The sequence below is a fragment of the Musa acuminata genome, chromosome BXJ1-6, assembly GCF_036884655.1.
Source record: "Musa acuminata AAA Group cultivar baxijiao chromosome BXJ1-6, Cavendish_Baxijiao_AAA, whole genome shotgun sequence".
In the NCBI taxonomy this organism is placed as follows: domain Eukaryota; kingdom Viridiplantae; phylum Streptophyta; class Magnoliopsida; order Zingiberales; family Musaceae; genus Musa; species Musa acuminata.
Genome location: NC_088332.1, coordinates 23,773,387 through 23,794,658, shown reverse-complemented (window position 1 = coordinate 23,794,658; position 21,272 = coordinate 23,773,387). Strand labels below are relative to the sequence as shown.

At 38.4% G+C, this 21,272-nt stretch overlaps 2 protein-coding genes and 1 pseudogene across 3 annotated transcripts; 1 reads left to right on the top strand and 2 right to left on the bottom strand.

Moving 5' to 3' along the window:
* Nucleotides 1-2,446: 2,446 nt before the first annotated feature.
* On the bottom strand, nt 2,447-8,731 carry LOC103973862 (pyrophosphate--fructose 6-phosphate 1-phosphotransferase subunit alpha-like; annotated as a pseudogene).
* A 96-nt stretch (nt 8,732-8,827) lies between these two features.
* On the top strand, nt 8,828-11,890 carry LOC135676637 (heat shock 70 kDa protein, mitochondrial-like). Its single transcript, XM_065188035.1, has 5 exons — nt 8,828-9,068; nt 9,250-9,329; nt 9,447-9,525; nt 9,665-10,231; nt 10,330-11,890. The coding sequence occupies exons 1-5, from the start codon at nt 8,988-8,990 to the stop codon at nt 11,563-11,565; spliced, it is 2,043 nt and encodes a 680-aa protein (XP_065044107.1). The 5' UTR covers nt 8,828-8,987; the 3' UTR covers nt 11,566-11,890.
* Nucleotides 11,891-12,601: 711 nt separating this feature from the next.
* On the bottom strand, nt 12,602-20,724 carry LOC135676638 (AT-rich interactive domain-containing protein 5-like). 2 transcript variants are annotated; one of them, XM_065188037.1, is made up of 14 exons: nt 20,100-20,724; nt 19,375-20,025; nt 19,250-19,289; nt 17,782-17,834; nt 17,280-17,325; nt 16,175-16,267; nt 15,146-15,268; nt 14,980-15,031; nt 14,832-14,907; nt 13,736-13,802; nt 13,468-13,518; nt 13,199-13,291; nt 13,032-13,128; nt 12,602-12,887 (listed from the first exon to the last, which is right to left on the bottom strand). In XM_065188037.1, the coding sequence occupies exons 2-14, from the start codon at nt 20,022-20,024 to the stop codon at nt 12,880-12,882; spliced, it is 1,449 nt and encodes a 482-aa protein (XP_065044109.1). In that variant the 5' UTR covers nt 20,025; nt 20,100-20,724; the 3' UTR covers nt 12,602-12,879. The 2 variants fall into 2 exon arrangements, with proteins under 2 accessions (XP_065044109.1, XP_065044108.1); XM_065188036.1 differs by having other exon boundaries at nt 19,375-20,724.
* Nucleotides 20,725-21,272: the final 548 nt, after the last annotated feature.

Genomic DNA, 21,272 nt, shown 5'->3' with positions numbered 1-21,272 from the left:
CATGTGGATCACCGCTAGAGAGGAGGGCATTTGAACTCCTTCATCTAATCCCACATATCTGTATGAATTCAAAGATATACGATCTCCCTAGGTAATTCTCTTATGCGTAGTTTTTCGGTTTTGCGGGTTTTTGCGCACCAACTTTTGTACGACGATAAGAAACCTTTTTCTGTAGGAATTCTGGGACTTTATTTTCTATTCTTTCTCTGCGCATGTGATATCGCTCCAAATTTCTCAACACCTTCCTCATGTGAGAGTCGCGAATGATGATGCTAGCTGCTTGTGTCATAGGCGAGACGACAAATCCAACGATGACTAGGGGTGGAGGCGATGATGATGATGACATTTTACATGAGGCTGAGGGGAGAGAAGGCAGTGCAATGTTCGACGATGCATGGAGGAGGCAAAGGCAGCACAAGGGCAATAGTAGAGGTGATGTAAGGCGGAGGCAACAACATGTCTAGCAGAGATAGAGGTAAAATGATTTTTCACGCAAGAAGAGGCATACTATAGGAATTTTTGAAAATTCCTTTAATGGAATTTCGGGTTTAGGATTGTGAGCGACGATGGCATGCACTCGCATGAGGGTGAGGCGTGCAAGGGTGGGGCTAGCGAGATATGTAGAGGTGATGACCGATCGATGATGAAAGTAAGGATAAAATGATATTTTTATATGATGAATTTTTTTTTAAAATTAAAAAAAAAATTCCAGTCAAACTCTACCCATCAATAAACCCACCCGTTCGTTACTTCGAATGGGAGTTGCAGCGTCATCGATAGTTCATTCCTTTGGTATATTGGATCTCCGCATCGGAAGAGAGAGGGAGGATCGGGAGCCGAGCAACTCTACAGGCTCCTCGTCCTCATCCCTCTCGGATCGACTAACTCAAATGGTCTATCGGCGACCGCGTCAATCTCCGGAACCCAATCGTGTGGCTCCAACCGCGCATCGGGGTGGTCGACCTACCTACTGGTGGATAATGACTTGTTCAAGCGGAACCTTCCAGATTATCTATCCGTAATAATATTTGCTTCGTTATATTATCTATCTTAATCAACCATTGTTCTACAGAGATCTTGGAATATGAGCTTTAGATGGGCAAATGAATAATAGCGGCGGGCGATGCTATTAGTGACATATATGAGGATGACAGACTTGAAATAAAAAAGCTACAAGCTTTTGTTTTTCTTAGAGACATACATTGGCTCTCCAAGTCATCTACAATGCTATTAGTGACATACATGGCTGTTCAAAAGAGAAGTTTCGGTTTGTAGGGTAGAGAGTGGGTATTTGTTTTTCTTTCTCAGTGAGTGCTTCCTCTTATCATGTAATCGTAATGAGAAGGAGAAAAATAATTCAGTCTTGTTTGACTTAAATTTCTCGGCAACTTCACATAACGACTCAAAATTCTTTCGTATTATGTTCTTTCTCGAGTGGGATCAGGTAATGAACTAATAATGTGGGTCAGCTTGAGGCACAGAAGCCAATTCAGCATCATTGTGTTTATTGTAGATGACCTGCAGGGGCCAAGAAGACACAGAAACCAGACTAATCCTATTACTACATCGGTAACATTTTTGTATTATGTTCACCTTTTTTTTTTTTTATCAGTAAAATTCTGTGTATTGATTATTTTCAATTTTATTCATTTCTATATTGTAATTTACTTTTGTCTGTCTGTCACTGCAAAAAAGAATTATCTTAACAGAAGAAAAGCTTAATGCAGATATGCCACTTTAATATTTTCGGATATTAAATTCAGGCTCGAGGATCCTTTTTAAGTCCTTTGTCTAGCAACTCATCTCTAACCCCTCCCTATTTGAGGTGTGAGCGTTTTTATCGATTTACTCACCTGTACTGTTTTAGGTTGTCGGGCTATCTATCACATTATTAGCAGCTGGTCTCAATGGTAACCATTACAAATCTGGCGGTGTAGAGCTGCTCCACTTACTGTAACATCGTGTGTCAAATAAGATTTAGAAACTAACTACACTGATCTGCCTATTTGGATATCCAAGATAAGCTAGCTGGATAAAACGAACTCACATCCTCCTCCTAGAGAACCAAACAAACAGGCAACTGCTAACCAATAAGCAGAACAATTCTTTAGTTAACTGCCAATTACTCAGCCCTTGACAGTATTTACCACATGAGCAAATTAGTTACCTGCAGCTACTGTACTGAGAGAGGCACCCAGGATTCATCCGACTCCCTCATCTCAGCATCTCATATTCAAAAGTCTTTTTCTTCTTGAATTGTTCTACTTCATTCCACTCCCAACAGATTAATATTGGCTCACGAACAAGAAACATATGGTCAAAAAACATGCACACAGAAGAAAAAAAGGATAGCAGTGATTGGAAAGTCAATCCACTCGGGAAACCCAAAAAAAAAGATTCGGAGGAAAACAAGTGTTACCTGATAACACCCTTCTGGTTAGGTCATTCAAAGGGGTGTCGTTCCATTCGGTGAAGAGGAAGACATTACGGCCAACACGTCAGTCACGGAAGCCATAGCACTTGAAGCTGCTTTTAGAACATCTTGTGAACATCCGGGCTTCACAATGCTTCTCACCTGTATAAAACTGGATGTGTCAGTATGGGAATCAAAGTAGAGCAGGTAACGCCATAAAATGGGTGGGTGCAGAGGGAAAAAAATAAAATGCACGGAATGATGATCATGACTGTCGCAACTAGCAGCTAATAAGAAAGTTTGAGGGCATGACTTTGCTGAAATGCAATTCAAGACCCCAGTAGAAGAAACATTAGTGAGGGAACAATGACAGTCCTGTTCTCAAGTAAAATATTTCAAATAACATGTTCTAAAGGCAACGATATATGTTAGTTTTGCCAGCATAACATTTACTCGGATGGGATTCAACTAAAACAAAAATATAAGAAGAAATATCTTGCAGAAGCAAAATATGGATCACTTTTCTATGCAAAATATACAACAGATTTTGTTGCAAGAGAATCAATTTTCTGAGAAGAGCAAATATTATCCTTTGGTATATACTGTGTCCAATTAGAAAAAATTTCAACCTATGGGTTATCATATAGAGATATGATTATGCAGAAAAAAGTACAAAAACAGAGGGGCTGGGTTGAGACAAAATTAAAAACAGCAAATGAACCACCAACTTATTCTTGGTGTAAATGCAATAGATGCTACAGAATCAAAAGAAGTCATCATGGCCTATGTTAAAGAATCAGGTTTTTGGTGCGACAAAATTTCTCAAGCATTGGAAGAAATACATTAACAATTATAAGCATGAGTGTAAATTCAGAAAACTTGTTTAAAGAATAAATTTAAAAAAAAAAATCATTTCTTGCAATAATACTGGCCACAACTTCTGTGACTAGTTCCTGTTCCACATCACACTGATATGCAAAATTGAAAATATTTTTGATATAAAAGTAATGAAAAAAAGTACAAGGACCCTTATTCAGATATTCCTGAAGTAATTTGATCCGGCCCATGTAATCTTGATCTTCAACACAATGATATAGCCTTAGCATCAGTGCCCGGTCCATCAAACCGGATTGGTCCTGGGTTTCTATATATATCATCCGTCAAAAAACTTGATGCGCTGTGCCTCAGTAACCTGGGATCCAAGATTGGATTAGATCTACAGGTAATGACAAACATACTAATCTACATGTATCAAAAGGAAGCAGAAACAAGCACCAACAGAATCATGTTATAACTGAACTATTCCACCAAAACCTTGTTCTTGTTATACAAATGAGGTTATCTTTTATCTCAGTAAATTCTATAGCCACACCTAAAAGCTAACTAGTATGAATACTCTTAACGAAGCCAGGTACTGTTTGCCATTAATAAATAGATAAATATGCCAAGTAGACAGTTAAGAAACAGAAAAACAATTGAAGAGCTATCAGACACTCAATTAACCAGCAATAAGCCCTAGCAAAGCAATAAGGTGCAAGAAAATTATCAGCTAGACGCTGTTAATGGGAACATACTCGTATGCTTTTCCCTTCAAGTCCACAGTGGCAGGATGAATAGCAGGCTTTCCAATTGGAGTGGCTCTAGGACCACCATGTGACCAATGCTTCACGGTCATCATTGCCTAGCAGTAACCAGAGGTTGTGGTTTTATAGAGCTTATTTTGAATATAGAAATATGAAGATCGGTGTAGTTGGTTCTAAATCTTAAGTTTAGTCAGATTCCTGACGCATGAGCTAAACAGATCTTACAGTAATTGGAGCAGCTCCACACCGCCGCCACTTATTCGCAGGGTTTTTCAGATTTGTAATGGTTGCCATGTAACCATTGAGACCAGCTGCTAATATGTGATAGCAAACATGCCCGAGAACTACAGTTGAGTAAATTGATAAATGCTCAAACCTCAAATAAGGAAATTAGAGATGAGTTGCTATACAAAGGACTTACAAAAGCATAATCACAATCAAATTTTGATGGTAAAGATCCTCGAGCCTGATGTCCAAAAAAGTGGCACATTGCATTAAACTTCTTTCCCTTGTACGTGTGCCTTCCTTCTGTTAACATAATTCAGTTAAATGCCCATTTTTGCAGTGAGGACAAAAGATAACAATATAGAAATGAACAAAACTGAAAATAATCAATATACAGAAGTTACTGATCAAAAAAAGAAAACAAAAAAAGTGAAAGATTTCTAATTCTCAACAAAAGTGTACTATCTATCATTCAAATATTCTCTCCATAATAGACAGTCTTAAAATCTAAACAGAACTTACCAACCGCTTGTTCATTTCTGATTCCACCAACTGGACCAGAAGCTTCTCTGTCTCAATCTGAGCAGATTATATAACAGTTTGATGATTTTCAATGTCTGCCAAAATGTTGGAGGTTTACCTGGGAAAGCTGTGCCGAATCATCAGATTCTGGATGCAGACAGAAGCAACTGCAGGATATTCATAGAGTTACTAACATTTCAAAACTAGTTTTAGAAACACCCACATTATATACTCATTCACCAAGGAAATGTGGTCAAAAGAGAAACCTGTTTCCTGATAAACGGTGGCAGAAATTCAAACAATGCAGATGCCCAAGGTGAAAGCTGAGAAGAAATATCCCCGATAGATACTCCTCGACGATGGAGAACATGGATTTCCTAAAACATTTACAACATGACGAAGGAGAAAGTTCCAACGGCTTCGATCATAAAGCTAAGAATAATAATGAATCTGCTTTTATTATGCGATATGCTAGCTTAGCTACCTGAAGCAAGGCATACAATTCTGGTACACTTTCTACAAGCCCCTCTGGGATAAGGATGACACCATGATATTTGTCTGCATAAAAAGCAAAATAGAACATCAGAGAATGAAATTTTGATCGCTTTAAAGAAAAATTACGACTCATTTGACCTTTTTCTGCCCTGGCTTGGACTGCATCACAGATCTGTTTTGTAATGTCAAAAATTGTTAGTTTTGATGCTGCAACCTCCTCACCTTGGATGACCTGAGATCAGTTGAAGTAAACCCACATCAGCAAACAAAGAAGATTTCCAATGCAAAAATTACATTGAAAAAGGGGAAATATCATAGATCTGACACATTATTTTTGGACAAGGTTAACTGTGTGAGTACATATTTCACAGCTATTTCAAATATAAAGAAGCTTTACTATTTTTTCTTATAACTATATATGAGTTAAGGTGTTACCCTTTCAGCGGAGAGAGCATCTGTGCATACATTACTGATGAGTCGTGAGTTGACCTGTGAAGAAGATGCCAAAAGTTATCTTCATTAGGACATCACACAGGATAAAATTAATCATAACCAAGCTGAAGGAGAAGGTAAGTTGGATGTTGGTTCCCAAATGTGCATTTTGTGGTCAGCAAAAGGTCAATAACATGCTCAGAATATTGATCATTTTTCATATTTAGCAGACAGAGAAAATGACAACACATGGTATAATGCACTTCAGAGAATTGAAATTGTATCCAGAGCCAAGAATAAAGATCTTAACTAATGAGTAATGCCAGGAAACAACAACTAATAATTTCATGAGAATACTATGTCACTAATTTGATATAACTATGCAGACCCAGATAACTGAAAAAAATACCTTGCATATTGTGTCAAATCCTACATTTATCTCCACAAATTGATTCTTTAAATCTCCATTCAAGGTTACAGGAACTCCAACCACCCTGGGCACAAACTTCTTGCATTTAGCTATTCAACCTAAACACATCATATAACAAAACCTTTCCTCACAAACATGTGCCTGATTCACAGACATATTGCATCATCCATGATGCCAAACTATACAGTTCCAAGGAACCAAATGGATTCTAAAAGTAGTCAGTTCCTAAACGTTTGCTGAAACCAAATTGAGTACCTTCGTTGGACATTTTAACTCAGCAAATGTCTCCGCAAGCTGAGCAGCATCTGTGTTGGATGTAACTCCTTCATAAATGTAAGGAGAAGTAGTTAAACATCATAATTTATACTTGCAACCCATATAAATAACATATGCATGATAAGAAAAGTACCTCCAATAATGACAAGACCATCCAACTTCAGTTCTTGGCAGGTAGACATTACAGCATTGACTTGCTCAGTTGTTCTTATTTGATCTTTTGTACGGCCAAGTAAGTCGTAGCCACCTGATGACACCAAAGAGTTATCATATTATAATCAGTTGTCTGTACAAATGTAGAACCAAATGTAGCCATAGATACTTCTAACGGACCTTTGGTTTTAGATGTCGAGAGAATATCATATGTGATGTCCAAAGTCTTCTTTGCAAATAATCCTTCAGTGCCACCTACAACAACATTGAGGAATCAGCATTGGATAAGCTTACATACAATTTTAGGGATTGAAATATCGTACCGTACCGGAGTTTCGACATTCGTTCGGTATAATACGATATTATATATCAAGCGATATACAGTTTGATTATATATATATATATATATAATAAAAATTCGGTGACATTGCAGGAGAAGGGAATGAAGTTCATAGACTTGAATGATAAAATTATGCAGGATTTGAATGAAGTTCATGGAAAAAGGCATAAGAAATATTAATTGAATGAAAGAGATTAGGAGGAAGTAATCTATGAAATATTATAAACTCAAAAAAGTATTTGATTGACATGATAGTAGGCATGAATAGTGAAAAGACAACAATATGTTCAAACCAACAACAAAGAAGCTACAAATCTCAACCAACAATGCACTCACCAGAAACCATGGTTTACTTATGAATAAGTTATTTCTTTGGACAACTACTATGAACAAAATTTTCTCGAGTCATGCATCATAAAGAATGGTGTAAATAATAGCACTATATCATACCGTATCAAGCGAATCTCGAAACTCCGATACGATACAATATTTCAATCATTGGTTTAAACCATAAAGTATAAACTCGAACAAAAGACATGTCTTGTTGTTCTACTACCTTTTATGTTCCTTATAAAATGGAAACTGAATCATAGTTGTTTAGTCAAGGAAAATTTGAACTCATCAATTAGCAAAAGAAATAAAATATAACTTCCATTACACATTATGAAAATTCAATCAAATCACATATGATGATTATAGCAGGAAGACATCACTAAATGCGACTATTGCTTAGGACTGGATGGATTCAGAAATATCTGGAATGACCTGACATACAAATCAAAGGACTTCTCTTCTTCAGAACAAAAATGATGCAAATTGTGCAATGCAAGTTACTGAAAATTTTGAAGCTGCCTTACATAAAATGAAGTGCCTGCTAATTTCACTTGATACTAAAGAAAATGAAAATCATGACCTTCACATCACATCAATCTCCAAAAATTTTCATGCTGAAGCACAAGCATTTTAAATTTTGGAGTGCTTGAACTATGAACTTAATAAAACTAATTATCCTGCCTTGAATATATAAGGCAAATTCTCATGTACAAGTGACACTGCATATAATAGTCATAGTCCACAGACAGACAAAAGCAAAACTGACCAAAGCTTATAGTTGGTGAAAAAGGATAAACTTCAAGAAGCTACACCACTGATTCAAGTGGCAGAAAATTCCAAATTTTGGAAACAAACTAGAGAAAGGTATAATGACAAGTTCTATATAAAAAAGTTTCCATTTATTCAACAGGTAATAGATAAGGAGATTAAGGTGCAGAATCAACTATAGCAGAAGTTCTAAGGTGAAATATGATTTGTCATCACTATGAGAAAATAATGGAAAAGGCATAATTTTAGATCCATTACTGATGAGCCAGTATATAACACAAATACTTACCAACAAAACCAAGCAATGTACTCTTAGGGTTGTGAGACTTAAGGGCACTATGAAGACCCCAAATGACATTATGTCCTCCTGGAGATTGTCTCCCACAAAATACTACACCAACCCTGCAACATGAAATTTGAATGCATGAATGCTAAGTTTTATATCAGACAAGTTTTGAGCCACAAAAGAAAGTCCACATCAGTCAAGAAAAAAATTTAATGGTTACTATAGCAAAAGTTAACGTGTCCCGCAAATGGTACCCGGCATGATGATTTTAATCTCTGTTGTGCGTGTTAGTGGGTCGGATCCACACGTGATGTAACTTCTAATCCAATAACATCTAAAATGAGCGTCAGTCTCGGAACCCACGGAATAGGACGGCGAGTTACCCGTCTCGGTACCTTTCTTGTCATTGGAAAGGATTTGGGGCCGACACTCCGTCTGACCACAAGAACGAGAGGGACACCGGTGCTATAACCATGGCGAGTGAGTAAACACTCGCGTGGCCAGAACCTCTGGGAACCTTCCAGAGAGCATTTCGGGTCTCTCATTATATAATGGGCCGCTGTGTAACGGCACGTCATGTTCTGCTTTGCATCGTGCCTCCTTCCTCGAGCTTCCATCGGCAGCAAGGGTTTACGGCGGTCTGTAGGGATTTTGCCTGCTCTACTCCCGCTCTCTAAGTCCTCCTCCGCCTCCGGTCCTCTCCCTCCGAGACGCCTCTTCTTCTTCTTCAAATGGCGATCGGCTCCATGCTCCTCTCGAGGATGGCTAGGTCCAGGTCATTGACCCACGCCATCTCCTCCGCTCTGCCCCAGGTACGTGGTGGTCGGAGCTCTCCTCTTGTTTCTATCAACTCGATTTCTTTTCCTCTGTCGTGAAGCAGAAAAGTCGTCGGTGTTTTTGAGATTGATTGGAAATTTCTTTGTTTCGTTTTCTGTTTTCACACCTGTGAACGTTATGTAATCAATCAATCCCATTGTTGTTGCGCATATCCAGGTTTCTAAGCTTCCGAAGGCTCCAAATGGTATGTCTCCTCCAACTCAAAGTTGGCCTGATGCTGGTGCAAGAGCATTTAGGTAATATATACTGACCCCTTTTATCGTATCGATCTTTCCTTTGTTGCTCTCCGTGGTCGTCTCTTTACAAATTGCGTTGTCAGTATCTGAGCTTTCTGAACTGGCTGATTTATGTAGCTCAAAGTCGGCAAGTGCAGATGTAATCGGCGTCGATTTGGGTACAACAAACTCTTGTGTTGCTGTCATGGATGGAAAGGTGAACTCATGCTTAACTCATGTTTTACTTGTTGTCCTCCTTAACTGAACATTTTGTGGTCTTTTCAATTTGTTAAGGTATGTCTGTTTGGTTGATAACTAAGATCCTCTAATATGTGTATCTTGGTTGACTTCTCCAGAGTCCCAAGGTGATTGAAAATGCAGAAGGTGCAAGGACGACTCCGTCAATCGTCGCCTTCAATCCGAAGGGTGAACTTCTGGTGGGCACTCCAGCAAAACGCCAAGCGGTGACAAACCCAGCCAACACTTTATTCGGTACCAAGCGATTGATCGGAAGAAGGTTTGATGACGCCCAGACACAAAAGGAACTGACAATGGTGCCATATAAAATTGTCAAGGCACCAAACGGGGATGCTTGGGTTGAAATGAATGGACAGCAATACTCCCCGAGCCAGATTGGTGCATTCGTGCTCACCAAGATGAAGGAAACCTCAGAGGCTTTTCTTGGTAAATCTGTTTCGAAGGCTGTCATCACTGTTCCCGCCTACTTCAACGATGCACAGCGCCAGGCTACAAAGGATGCAGGGAGAATTGCTGGGCTTGAAGTCCTTAGGATTATCAATGAGCCAACTGCAGCTGCACTTTCCTATGGAATGAACAATAAGGAGGGTTTGATTGCTGTCTTTGATTTGGGCGGCGGTACTTTCGATGTCTCCATCCTGGAAATCTCCAATGGGGTATTTGAGGTTTGTTCCTGACAGATAATACATATCTGAATCATCTTTCTCCCATAGTTTTTTTTTTTTTTAATTTCGTTTTAATAGCAGTGATCTTCCATTTGCAGGTCAAGGCTACCAACGGGGATACATTCCTTGGTGGGGAAGACTTCGATAATGCGCTGCTAGACTATTTGGTTAGTGAATTTAAAAGGTCAGAGAACATTGATTTGTCCAAGGACCGATTGGCGCTACAACGGCTAAGAGAAGCAGCAGAGAAAGCAAAAGTGGAACTCTCATCGACATTGCAAACAGAGATAAACCTTCCTTTTATTACCGCTGATGCTTCAGGAGCCAAACACTTCAATGTCACATTGACACGATCTAAGTTTGAATCGCTTGTTAACCATCTGATCGAGAGAACCCGGATACCATGCAGCAATTGCCTGAAAGATGCAGGCATTTCAGCAAAAGAACTCGATGAAGTCCTTTTGGTTGGTGGTATGACAAGGGTACCCAAGGTTCAGGAAATTGTTAGTCAGATTTTTGGCAAGAACCCTAGCAAAAGTGTGAACCCCGATGAGGCTGTTGCCATGGGAGCTGCCATACAAGGTGGCATCCTGAGGGGTGACGTTAAGGAGCTTCTCTTGCTGGATGTCACCCCACTCTCCCTCGGCATTGAGACTCTTGGAGGGATCTTTACGCGGCTTATCAACCGAAACACAACTATTCCAACCAACAAGAGTCAGGTCTTCTCAACTGCAGCTGATAACCAAACCCAGGTCGGCATCCGGGTATTGCAGGGTGAGAGGGAAATGGCTTCGGATAATAAGCTTCTTGGGGAATTCAATCTCACTGGCATTCCTCCTTCTCCAAGAGGCATGCCCCAAATAGAGGTCACCTTTGATATCGATTCGAACGGGATCGTGAAGGTCTCGGCCAAGGATAAAGCAACAGGCAAAGAGCAGGAAATCACCATCAGATCCTCAGGTGGGCTGTCTGAAGAGGTGATAGAAAAGATGGTAAAGGAGGCAGAGATTCATGCTCAGAAGGATCAGGAGAGGAAGTCACTGATCGATATCAAGAACACTGCAGACACTACAATTTACAGTATCGAAAAGAGCCTTGGGGAGTTCAGAGATAAGATTCCCCGGGAGGTTGCCAAAGAGATCGAAGACTCGGTAGCTGATTTGAGGGCTGCAATGAGCCAACAAGACAATGCGGAGAAGATCAAGGAGAAGATGGAAGCTGCAAACAAGGCAGTCTCAAAGATCGGACAGCATATGCAACAAGGTGGAGGTGGAGGTGGAGGAGGGTCTTCAGGTTCTGCATCTGAAGCCGACTACAAGGAAGCCAAGATGTAGAATTTTGCTGCATCATTTAGATTCTTAGGTAACAGAAACTCGTTAACTGGAAAAATTTTGTGCGCTTGGATAAAAAAAAAGATGGGGGAGGGGGGGAGGCTGAAATCATGAAAGGTACTTTTCACTGCTATAATTTTTTTCTTTGTGTATGTCGATCTTTGATCAAATATTGGCTGCTTATATTGTCACTTAAAATCAATGTTTCCCTCTCAAATCTTTCTTCCCAAGTTTTCGAGTTCTCATGGGACTGGTTGGCATTGTCTTGACATGTTTCTTTTGGCCTTATTAGGATCAAAATTGGATGCTCAAACAGCAATTACTTGCACTTTTCTTTTGTTGTCCAAAGATATCCTCTAGTTGGCTCCGAATGTCATCCCTGAGATATCACCTTAGTCTTTATTCAATATAAGCCATTTCTGCATGAAATTGATGTGGGACTGAAATCGTTTGTGTTTTAGTGGGTATGCTTTTGGTATTCCCGATCCAACAACTACTGCGGATTACCAAATAATATTGCCAATGAAGATCTCTCAAATCGGACTAGTAAATAACTATTCGATCGCTAATACTGCGCCGATCCAACTACTGCGGATTACCAGATATTTGATCCAACTACTGAGGATTACCAAATAATATCGCCAATCGGATTACCAGATATTTGATCCAACTACTGAGGATTACCAAATAATATCGCCAATCGGATTACCAGATATTTGATCCAACCACTGAGGATTACCAAATAATATCGCCAATCGGATTACCAGATATTTGATCCAACTACTGCGGACTACCAAATAATAACTCTGCTGTTTGTTTTCTTGTGCGATGCTCATCCTCATCCAGCTTGCATCTCCTTGGGAGGGCCGAAGAAGAATTCCCGCTGAGTTAAGCGAGCATTAAGCAGAGGTATGAGCTCAAGCTTGAACAACAGGCAATACAAGTCGACAACAATCGCAATACACAAAGGTAGACTGACCATATTTACTCATCAGACTAATAAAGATGGTTAATACGTCCAGCTATGCACATTGAACCATGGGTTTGAAATCATTTATATAGATGAGCTGAAGCCAACATCATCTACTTTTACAAACTAATACATAAAACTGAGTCTTTGCTATCAAAACAACAATCTACTCGATCAACATTCTTCCCCTACATTAGTACTCCTGACTTACGGACAGTGTCCTAAATCAGATCAGATGTTTTCCGAGGCATTTGTTTGAGTCGAAAAGGAACGTAGAATCCAGCAGGTTCACTGAAGCATTGCTCCGACACAAACAGCACCTCAGTTGTCTCGGCAAAATATAAGCCCTAAATATCTGGCAGGCAGAACCAATAAATACATAGAATTAGACCAAATACTATTGACATGACATATTTTTAGATGAGCAAGCAAATGGTACCAACTCTACTACTTCTGTAAAAAGGTAGTACAACAACTCCACAGTCTCATAGCTATAGACCTGAGTGTTCAAATGGCACACGGACAAACAGTTGGCCATGCAGGGTCACCACCGCCGAAGTTTGATGAGGATCAATCCGCGAAGGCAAGGTGATAACCTGAGGATATTGTGTGACATTGTTGAGTGAAAAAAGATGTCAGTAACAATTAACTTTTGTACACAATCACCTTTTTAAAGGGAGTGACGCCCCACGGATTATCAGGCTGCTCCGGTTCGCCAGATATAACCAATCGACCAGCAGGATCAGATTGCACATGCACCTGAATTGATGCATTAATAAATTTAGGGCAATCAGTTGGAGAAACAAAATTGTTATCCTTCTCCTGCTCATATAAGTATAGGCTGAGCAACATTAAGATTGATGTGAGAGAACTTTTCTGTAATCATTCAACAAGTTACCAATGTCATTACACATCATAGAAAGAGTGGCATCTACCTCTTCACGTAGAAGCCCAGGAACTAAAGCATAGACTTCAAAACAATCCTTCTGCAGAGAGCAGAGAACATAGTCAAGGTAAAAGGTTATAATGAACAAAAATATTAAGCACTACGCCAGCATACCATATTTGGTTGCACTAGTATGAACTTCATAGGGGTTCATAACTTCTAGAAATAAGCACTTTTTTCTTCTTCTTTTTTTGCATCATATACACTATATACTAGTAAGGGATTTAACTAAAACTGAAATTACAATAAAACCATACTGTTTGCCGCACATTGATCTTCACCCAATCAGCAGGAGTCCCAACATCAAAAACCATCGAGTCGTCTCTGTCATAAAAGCACCCATTTTAATACCATAAATTGATCCACAATTCTAGAGAACCATTTGACTTCGACAACAAAACTATAATAGCTTTTACAGAGCAAGTAGCATTGGAAAAAGGAACTAATAATTCCAAATGCATGAGACAGGGAGCCATGTGATTGGACAAAGATCCAAGATCAGCTTTTTTAGGAAAAAGAATCTTAAAATATGGCAAATGTGGGGAAGGCTCCATCCCCAATCTTTAAGTATAAGAAATCAAAATGTCCAAATAACAATTATGTTTTCTGTTTCTTTATTTGTTTTTTATTTTCCACATAAAACATAATAATATTTAGACAGATTCAGAAACCTATTTAAGTGGTAAATAATAGGAAATTGTTAGCCTCTCTATGTTTAGAAGGTTGCAGACCATCGAGTCTCGTGCACCAGGTATGCTTTTTTATGTTTTTTTTTTGTATATAGTGGTCTCTAGCCCAATAATAATGCACACCATAGCAAATTTTAGCATTATGGAAAAGAAGCAGCTTCTGTGGCTACATGATCTGCTTGTACAGCGGCATCCACACTACATGCACATCATGTTCAGTATATCCAACTAGAGACAGGCCTTATGCAAGATATTCACATGACCATATTCAAATATGTGGTGTGAATTTTAATTTACGACATTTAAGCCTAGCTAAAGAATATGCATGAGTAATTTGCATTAAGAACTGCATTTTAAACATGCATGCACCTCCACCACAACTAAATGTTCGTCTTAGAAATAACACATTTAAGCCTAGCTAAAGAATATACATGAGTAATTTGCATTAAGAACTGCATTTTAAGCATGCATGCACCTCCACCACAACTAAATGTTCCAGTCTTAGAAATAACCTCAAAGTAGTGAATTCTGCTAGATACACAAAATTGTGAGCTTACATCTATATCCACTAAAAAAGGCTACTAAACATATCAAACCAGAGGAAGCAATAGTTCTTTACCAACTAGAATACAATTTCATGTAATTAAGAGTGAGTGATCTTAACTGTGACTTAATGACTTTAGTGCGTGCAAATTTGACAGCACGGTCGAGACCAGATGGCTTTTTCCTCTTTAATCCACCTTCATACATTTCAGAAAACATAAGAAATCAGAAAATGAATGTCACGAACAGAAAACTCCAAGGACCCAAACCTATGCTTTTAAGATGCTTATCACGCTTTGTCAACTGGAACGAGCTCTTGTCCTACAAACCAAAACAAGACAAAAAAAACATTTGCTGGGTCAACAGCAGACTCCAAAAAACATGTTTGCTGAAAATAATTACAGATCTCAACAATGGTAAATCACACTCACAAACCTTAATAATTGGGTCTCCAACCTCACCATTACCAAGCAAGCGCTGAGAGTGCCAACCCTGCATAGCACGTGCTGCAGCGTCTCTTCTAGCTCTACCTGAGACAGATGACTGATTTCCACTTGCCTGCAAGATCCATGAAAGGTGTCCCATAAGAACCCATTTCACCATACTAACCAACATACACAACTTACATGAAACTTACATGCAAATTCATGTTTCATCAAAATTGGGCAAAAGTAATCGTGACTATGAAAAGTTCCAAAACTAAAAAAAGCATTTACCAGCTTAGCTTAATAGCATAGGATTAGTTGATAATTGTAAGCAGCCATGATTGGCAAAACAAGAAGCAGCACCCATAAATTCTCAACCATTTGGGTTCAGACACATGACTATTTTCCTCCTCTTGGCCATATTTGTCCGAACTAACAAAACAAAATTTAAAAAGCAGTTTTCTGCAGTAATATTGGTTTAAGGAATAGGCAGTTCCTTTAACAAACCTTCGATCCGCTCCGTCAGAATCTTTCTACAATCAACAATAACCACTACTAGTTACCATATCTTCAAATAACAACATCACAAGTAAAATGATGGAGGCCTCTTACCTGCCAACTCGCTTCTACAAGTTCCCTGAGATATCATTAATTAATAAAAAGTGTGAATCCAAAGCTTGAGGTGTCAACCAATACGGAGTTTGGAATCAATACGGGGTTTTTGGAGAAAGTCAATGTACGTAACCTTAAATTAATATTTAGAGAGACTATTACTGTTGTATCAAGGCCTGCCCTTATTTCATTAATTTGTATCATTGTTTATGTCGTTTTAGCTCAAATTCATAGAGTGTTGACATTCATTAGGAGTCAAAATTTTAAAATTCCTACTCTTACACAGAATCCTTTGTCCATTTATACAGATGGAAACATATGAAATAAAATATGGCCCTCTACTTCAAAGTAGAACTATGACATCTTCCAAAAGAGAAGATTGGTATTATAAAACACAATTAGATGACAAGATAAGGCTAAAACTTACCTGATGTTCAGAAATAATAGGCTCTGCAAGCGAAGAAGTTGGTACTTGGAGCTCTCCAGTACGAATCTTATGTTTTTCATACTCAAGAAGTGCCTGCATCAGTCAAAAGTGAATTACTGCCCATGTTGATTAAAAAATGAGTTGGTCAAAAAATCAATCAAAATATATAGTGGAAGGGAGATGGATAGAGAGCCAAGCAAAGGAAAAAAGAGTGATCGAGGAAGGGAGAAAAGAAAGAAAACAGGCAAGTAGAAATGGTTCTTGTGACCCAGATTTTTTGCCTCTCTATTAATTTTAAGTCCTTTCTAGTTTCTTTGATATCTTTTAAGTTAAAATATTTAACATCAATAAAAAGGGAAAAAAAAATGCTGTATTTAGCATGGGATCTCCAAATCAATTCAAAAGAAAGATCAGTGTGAAAGTACTAGAATCAAATCAAGTGTATCAAAGTCCATTGCTACTAGCAACATGTGGAACCCAAGAACAAGAAGCAAGGATACGAATACTTGATTCTCAACGGCAACAATGGTGGTTACACTTTTAATTCACTTTAGGATATGAATATTCAAAGGAGTCACCGTTGCAGTTGAATCAGAGTTCCTTTGACCTGCTCATCAGAAGAATTCGGATCTATCAAATATACACAAGTAGTTTTGAGTGTTTGTTCTGGACACAGCAGCTTCACAAAATGTTTTGCACCCAGATAGAAATGTACCTTACACTATCTTGAAAATGACACAAATGCAGCCCTTCTGTTTTATGCTGCTGAGAAGCTAACTCCAAATAAATAATATTGGTTAAACCTAGTTTTGAACTCTTCTCCCTTCCAATCAAAGTTGTCAAAAGGCCAAGGCGAAAACAAAAGAACAAATTTTCAACAATGTAATATCATCATATTTAGATTTGATCAGACCAGTACTATGCTAATACATAGTATCAGTATATAAGATGCTAAAAAAAGTCTTTAATGATAGGCATAACAAATAAAAGTATAGTTAACTGATGTATGAGGTAAACATTTATAAACTTAAAAGAAGAGGTCTGAAACTTAAGAAAGAAAGTTCTTTCAAGGTCCAGCTTGCAACATTTCTAGTGTAAGCATTACCTTCTCATAGAAAATCCGAAATGTCCAAGACACTGTCGTACAAGTCCTGAAAAAATATTGACAATAAATCATTTAAGAGTGATGGATGTCAAAAATTTCCTTGGAGATGCTCATCAAAATGTTATTCAAAAGACCAATAAGTTAATGATACATTACCGTATGTTATAAAATTTTCAGAATACGCCAATATTCTTTTCTTAAAATCCATTTATGCATTCCCGTAAAAAAATTTTAATAATTGTCACTTAAAATACAATATTTTATATGGTGCAAAAAATGTCCACTTTGAGGTTCTCCATGTGTCTTTCTAACACTCAGCATTTATAAGCTGAAACAAACAGTTAGTTACACAATGTTTTCAAGGGGATCCTCGATCGGTAAATATGTGAACTTGAAGTATGTAGGATTTGCATGATTCACTGAGTTTAGTTGGTTAAATTGTTTAAACCATTTTTGCCCAGTTGCCATTGGAGAAAGAAAACAGACTTGGTTAGGAACTCACTTTGGAGGTTTGAAAGATTCTCCCACCTGTCGCCAAAGTTTGCATGATGTCACCTAGACAAACAAATAAATTTACACATCAAGATTATGGCTTCACTTGAGAAACTAAGTCATTTTTCATAACGTGCTATTCTCGTTTTGGAGGATGCAATGACATATCAATGTACAAGAAGAGCCTTTACTTAAATTTCCATTTGTTATCAAACAGTTTGGGAAAAGATGCAAGAAAGAATCCTACAGCAGCAGCAAGCAAAAAATCAGATTTCTTTCTTTAGAGAACAAGACAAGTCATCTTAATGTAAAAACATTCAGTAGTCTTAGGCATAATTACCTGTTATGTGAATTGCTCAAATGAGAGTGGATATATGGTATGCCATTAATGGTAAATGAAATGTGTAGTTAGTGAACCACTCATGGTATCATTCTTTTATATTGGGCAAAACATTTTGGCATTACTAAGCCATTAGTCTTGCATTTAATCGGATCTGAAACCTTTTATTTTGCTTTAAACCCAATTCTATATATTTATACTTTTAGAAAGTTAGTGTTCTGTAACACCTTTCGTTCCACATCTGGCCATTTGTTACGACCCAACCTGATCCTCAAATTGACTCATTAACCTTATCAACCTACATCCACATGGCCCAAAATGTTTAAGCTTAGAATAACAAGAGAAGATCCATCCAGCCACAGGAACCATCACAACATCCTCCCACTTCTGATGAAGGGACTAATCAAGCGTGTCAAATCTTTTCTTTAGCTTCTCATGAATAGATTCTAGGTCACAAATGTCCGCCATAAATTTGCTTCTGCTTACTAGGTTTATATCTAAAAAAATCATATATGACAAGATATCCATGATTTGGCTATCGGGATTGCCTACCAACATGGGCTGGGATGTGAAGAACCCAAACTAGGATGTTGAAGCAGAACCACATTTTCTAGGAGGGTTTTAGTGATCCTGGTTATTATGATCATAACTGAATTAATCTGTGACGAACTGATTTTATGAATGAACCACAGAATTGTCCTCTAAAAGAATGTAACTGATTTGATTTCATAACGCAATTCCAGTGTCAGAAAGGAAGCTTAAAATTATTAAATGCGAAACAAAATTATCATCCAAATGGAAGAAGGAAATGCATTGTAATATCTGAGTTGTGGATCCTGGCATGGAATTACATCTCCAACCAAAACTGGTCCCATTTCACCCAACAACTAAAGAGGGTGAATCCTCAAAGTTGCAAACGACAAAAACTCATCATTCAGACATGGCAATTCAATTTGAAACAAAATAAATAAATCAAATATCTAGAGTTTGTCGGGTTTTATGATGCATAACAAATTACCTTTGCGCCAGACCTTTTATTTTAGATTATGAACTATGGCATACGAGTCTCATATTTCAAACAGAAACCAGACGCAATGATGAATAGGAGAGAATTTCATGTAAAATGAAGCACTTTTACCTTGTCATAGCCACCCAACTTTGTCACTTGCCTCCATAACCTGGTCCAGAAAGTGTATAAGACTATTATTGTGACAGCAACACAAAGGTACCCAAAAAAAAAAAAGGGTGAAGGATTGTGCTTACTTGAGGCAGTTCAGCCCTTCACCATAGAACTTAGGTGGCTTAAATTCCATGCTTCTCTCTTTGTAGAAGTTATCAAGTTCTTTCATGAAAGCAGATTGTTGTTCCTCCGTACCAGAATCATAACCATCCAAGAAAGAGTCAAAATCAGAAGACTGGTTAGAACCCTCTATAACGCCGCCTTGGTACTCTTCGTTCCCCCTTTCTTGCTTCACTGAGGCCTCCGTAGCTTGATGTTCTTCAGAAATATCTTCCTTCTTATCTGTCACCATAAAAGAGCTCCCATTTTCAAGTTGTTCATTTTTCACCTCAGTCTTCTCTGAATTCTCTCCAATATTGGCATCGGAAGCAGCAACAAGATCAGGGGCATCTTCCACCCGAGTCATTGTAGCAGGATCAGCATTGTTGGCTTCTGATATATGTGGTATCTCATCATTTCCACCGGTCGGTTCAGATGAAACAAGCTCTTGAGAAAATTCAGGAAGAACTTCTGCTTGCAGCCCAGAGTCATTCTCGACCAAAGGGTTATCAATTAGAGGTGTGAGTTCCTCCTCTTCAGCTGCATTCATTTGCTCAACTTCAGAAATCTCTGTGATTTCCTTCTCCGATTCACTGCTTTCCACCATCCCACCGGTGTCCCCAACCTCACTCATCCTGCTGATTAATCCGTCAAATCGATACCAACTAGGTAGCAAAAAGAGCTAGCAGATTCCGTCAGATGAGCTTACCAGTAAGGTTCATAAAACACAGGCCGAATATGACTAAAGGTTGCTTCTTCTTTTTTTTTTGTGTGTGTGTGTACAGATGTTGGTAAAATGCAACTCGTACTGCTCGATTCTGAGAGTTTGCAGACGTTCCAAGGGAAAAGCACAGGAAACCTTATCTTCCAACTCGTGGAAAACAAAAGCTTCCAACTTGTCTCAAATTCCTTGTCTGTAACCAGAACCTCTCCAAGAAAAGACAAATTTCTTCAACTTCCGGAACCCAAAACCCAACCCCCACTTCCCAACAAAAGGAAATATCGCTACGTTCCTCTTGGATGCAAATGTATGCCAAAGCTACATCATATTCAACGAAGCTTCGAATGACATCAATTTTCTGCAGAGAGGAGGATGAGAGAACTTAGCTTTCTGGAGATGCCGCCGGTGCGGAGCTCCAATCACCTCGAGTTCACTAGCAAAGACGTGGGTTTAGATAAACCGTCGGAGGAATCCGAGCTCCAGATGCACCCTAGTCGCCCCTCCCCCCGGTCTCTAAACCCTAGATCTTGTTTCAATTAGATAAGAGGAATGAACAGGTGGCGAGGAATAGAAGACAAGAAAGAGTAGTAGGTTTTCGGGCAGGGGACCGGAATCCAGTCCACAACAGGTGCCTTTACCCCACCACCCTTGGCAGTTTATAGAGATGGTTCGTCTGAACCGGAAACCGACCCGACCCGACCCGTTCGCTCGCTCGCTCGCTCGGTCGGTCGGTCGGTCTACTCAACCAAATAAAAATTGTCCCGGTTCAAATTGTTCCGTATAATTAATTAATTAATAATAATATCCCTTTTTTGGCACAATTTTTATTTTTCCTATTTGGTCTCGTTGATATTGATATATACAATGCATCTATAATACCGTGATATCAACATTAGATATATATATATATATATATATATATATATATTAGAAAGAATGGAATGATAATCCATTTACATTATTTTGCAAAATATAATCAATGTTTACGATGTATGAACGAAAAATATTATAAATAACATTCTAAAAATACCATAGCTGAGTTTTCTTCTTTTTTTTTTTATGACTTGCATCCAACGCTCCAATATGAATTATGTCAACATCTTATTTGTTAATATTATATGCGATGAAAAGAATCATAAGAATTTGTTACAATATTTTTTC